Source organism: Botrytis deweyae (genome assembly GCF_014898535.1).
Source record: "Botrytis deweyae strain B1 chromosome Unknown BDEW_025, whole genome shotgun sequence".
NCBI lineage: Eukaryota > Fungi > Ascomycota > Leotiomycetes > Helotiales > Sclerotiniaceae > Botrytis > Botrytis deweyae.
The window spans coordinates 295,133-298,151 of NW_024066232.1; the positions used below are offsets into that span (position 1 = coordinate 295,133).

The 3,019-nt window shown below is 33.2% G+C and overlaps 1 protein-coding gene across 1 annotated transcript; it reads right to left on the minus strand.

Annotated features, from left to right (window-relative positions):
- Positions 1 to 2,245: 2,245 nt before the first annotated feature.
- EAE98_009013 (uncharacterized protein) lies at positions 2,246 to 2,656 on the minus strand (the record flags this gene model as incomplete). Its single annotated transcript, XM_038956634.1, has 3 exons — positions 2,246 to 2,251; positions 2,302 to 2,517; positions 2,612 to 2,656. The coding sequence occupies 3 exons, from the start codon at positions 2,654 to 2,656 to the stop codon at positions 2,246 to 2,248; spliced, it is 267 nt and encodes an 88-aa protein (XP_038807004.1).
- Between the last annotated feature and the right edge of the window lie 363 nt (positions 2,657 to 3,019).

Sequence of the window (3,019 nt, forward strand, 5' to 3'; positions counted from 1 at the left end):
TAAAACGCGCACACGGAACTAAAGTCTCAAGTTCAAGTCTCAAGTTCAATAGTAATCAAAGTCAAGAGAGATACAAACTCACGACCCAAGACAATCGATTTATGCTCAAGAATGCAACAAAGAACTGATTCACGATAGAAGTAAGTACCCACCCAGGAAGTGAAAAGGAAGAATCACGGGCAAAAAAGAAGGACAAAAAAACATACAACAGCAGGGATTCGCTGGTGGTCACCCACCCAACTACTAATCTGCCGATCTGAGGCTTGTGTATGGCAGAGCGGACGGGATGCCCAATTCTCCTCAGTCTATGGTCGTATGTATCAGATGAGAGAGATTTGGGGGTTATATTGGGTTTGTGATTGGGTTGTTGATGGTGTGTGGTGTGTGGTTTTGTGTGGTGTACTGCGCTGGTAAGAGAGGTAAATGGTGAATGATGAGTACCGAATGAATGATGAGTAGTTATGAATGATGAAGTAGAAGTAGAAGAGGAAGAGAAAAAAGAGAGAAAGATTTGAATATTGTAATACATCCACCTATTCATTTATCATTAGTTTGAGAAAGCTTTCGCGTTTCAGAAATTCAGAGGGGGTGATACAAATAACATATAATCTAAAACATAGACTCAGATTATCAATATGTATTCTATCTAATGAGCTAACTAACTACAAATAGAATAGCTCTTATACAAACCCCTTATAAGAGCTAGCTTTTGCTCTCGCTTAAATGAGACTACAAATTAAAGATCTTTAACTTGAATCTCTATTTATATATCTATTAACCTGCGATTCTATATTTAAGAGAGTAAGTATATTATATTATACTTCTTATACATGCGTTATTAATCGTAAGTTAAGGGCTTATAAAGTTCTTAATAATATATAATAGATACTAGATAGAATAGTATTTTGCGTTATAGTATTATCCTATAGTAGTAAAGTTAACATCTAGATATAAAAGAAAATTCAATATAAATCTCTATACAATCTCTATATAGTATAAAGTATTATATTGAAATTTCTTTCATTATTAATAAAATATATACTTTGTTATTAACGAATATAATCGGCTCAAAATCGAATCTGTTTATTATTGAATTTTAATAAATATAAAGAAAAAAAGGGCTCAGAAGGATTCTTAGAGATTTCAAGTATTGAATATTAGAATTATAGAAAATGTAAATAGAAGGAAGTGAGTATAGGGGTTAAAGGAAAAAGTAAGCAAGCAGAGAAGTTAAAGGAAAAAAGAAACGAATAGAAAGCTAAAGAGTAGTAGAGGGCATTAGTCGAAAGATTAAAAGAGGGATTAGTTTACTTTACTTTTGTTAGTATCACCATGAGGATGATGAAGTCAATATAGTACTAATGATTTACACTATTATAATATTGCTTGAGGTTCTAAAAGCTAAAGGCTGCGAACGTATATACTATAGTGCCGGGGCGCTAGCGCGGTCACATGATTCCTGTCCCAACAACTTTCGATTTATTCTTTAATTAAAAGCTTTACTATTATATCATACAATATCGAATATATTATTTAAATAAGAATATTAGTCAACTCTAATCTATATAATTACATTCTTCGATTATTAATCGAATTTAATACAAGTAAATCTTCTTACTTGAAAATGATTGCTTTAGACTAGAACTTTCGAAAATCAAAAAATTTCGAAAAATTCTCTAAATGTATGAATAAAGGAATTCACTTAAGGGAATTCACTTCAAGGAAATGACTTCAATACAATAGCAACTATATTAAAGGTATTTAGGCGAAAGCGAAGGAGACTAGCTCTTTCAGTAGTGTCTATATAAGGCCTACTATTTCCCTCATTAGCTAGCTCCTTAGATTGAATACAACTAGACATTTAGGGGCCTATACATAGTAGGAACTACGTCTTTCGTATCTCTCTCAAACCAACACTAAATTTTATTAAAGTAAAATTTTCTTGTTATATATAAAGATAAGATTAATTATATTAATACTTTAAGAACGATATTCAATATAATATTAAAGATTAAATATTTTATTATACTTGACGAAGTAATGACTTCGTCAACTACGGATTATGCCACCACAGGGTTAAACCTACAAACCCCTGTCAAATATCCTTCCAGAGATACTTAACTAGTATTCAGTAATATTGTTTTTGTTTTACAATATATAATCTTTCCAATTGTTTTCTTTCTAAAATAAACTCATGAACTAGAATTATAGAAGAATCTTTACTTATCAAAAACACTTTTCCCAATCAGAACTGAAATAGATCTGGAGCTTCGGCCTCGACTTGAGATATACTGGACGTACACGTGCACAACCAATACTACCATAACCAGGTAGATATTCTTCGATAGCGACCGTTGTATTCGACAAGAAGTACGGTTCCAAAACCGATTCGCGAACTCTAAATGAAGAAGGATTTGTAGCTAACACAAACGCTCTTTCTATTCGAATCAGATCTGGGGCATCGGATTCTATTCGAAATTTCTTGAGACTGGATGTATATCTATACAATCCATATCGCTATAACCAAATCAATCTTCTTCGATAGCAACCGTCGGATTCGGTAAGGAGTAAAGTCCCAGCTAGGGTAGCTTTTCAAATATTCCAAGGCAACCTCATTAGCTTGACAGTCTCCTGATACCCTAAAAAGATCAGACATCTCCGACAAAATGTAGAAATTGAATGAGTTACTTTGGTATAGAAAAGGAGGATTTTCAATCACATAATACAGTCACTTTCTCATTGACCTCACTAATCGTTACATAGCATACTGGTATTGAAACGCGTGTAGCTATCCTTTCCCACAGATGGTGTGGGAGGTATTAGGATTGGGAAGGTAGAGTGTACACGTGAAGGGGGTAGATATATGACATTAGATATAACTAGAATGGAAATAGAATAATATATCCTGCAGATATTGGGATAGCAGGGACGCAGCTGAAACAAAAAGAGCTCAGAATATCAATAAGCTATAGCCAGAAAATGATAACAGGAAAGAAGAGAGAATGCGATAAAGAATAAA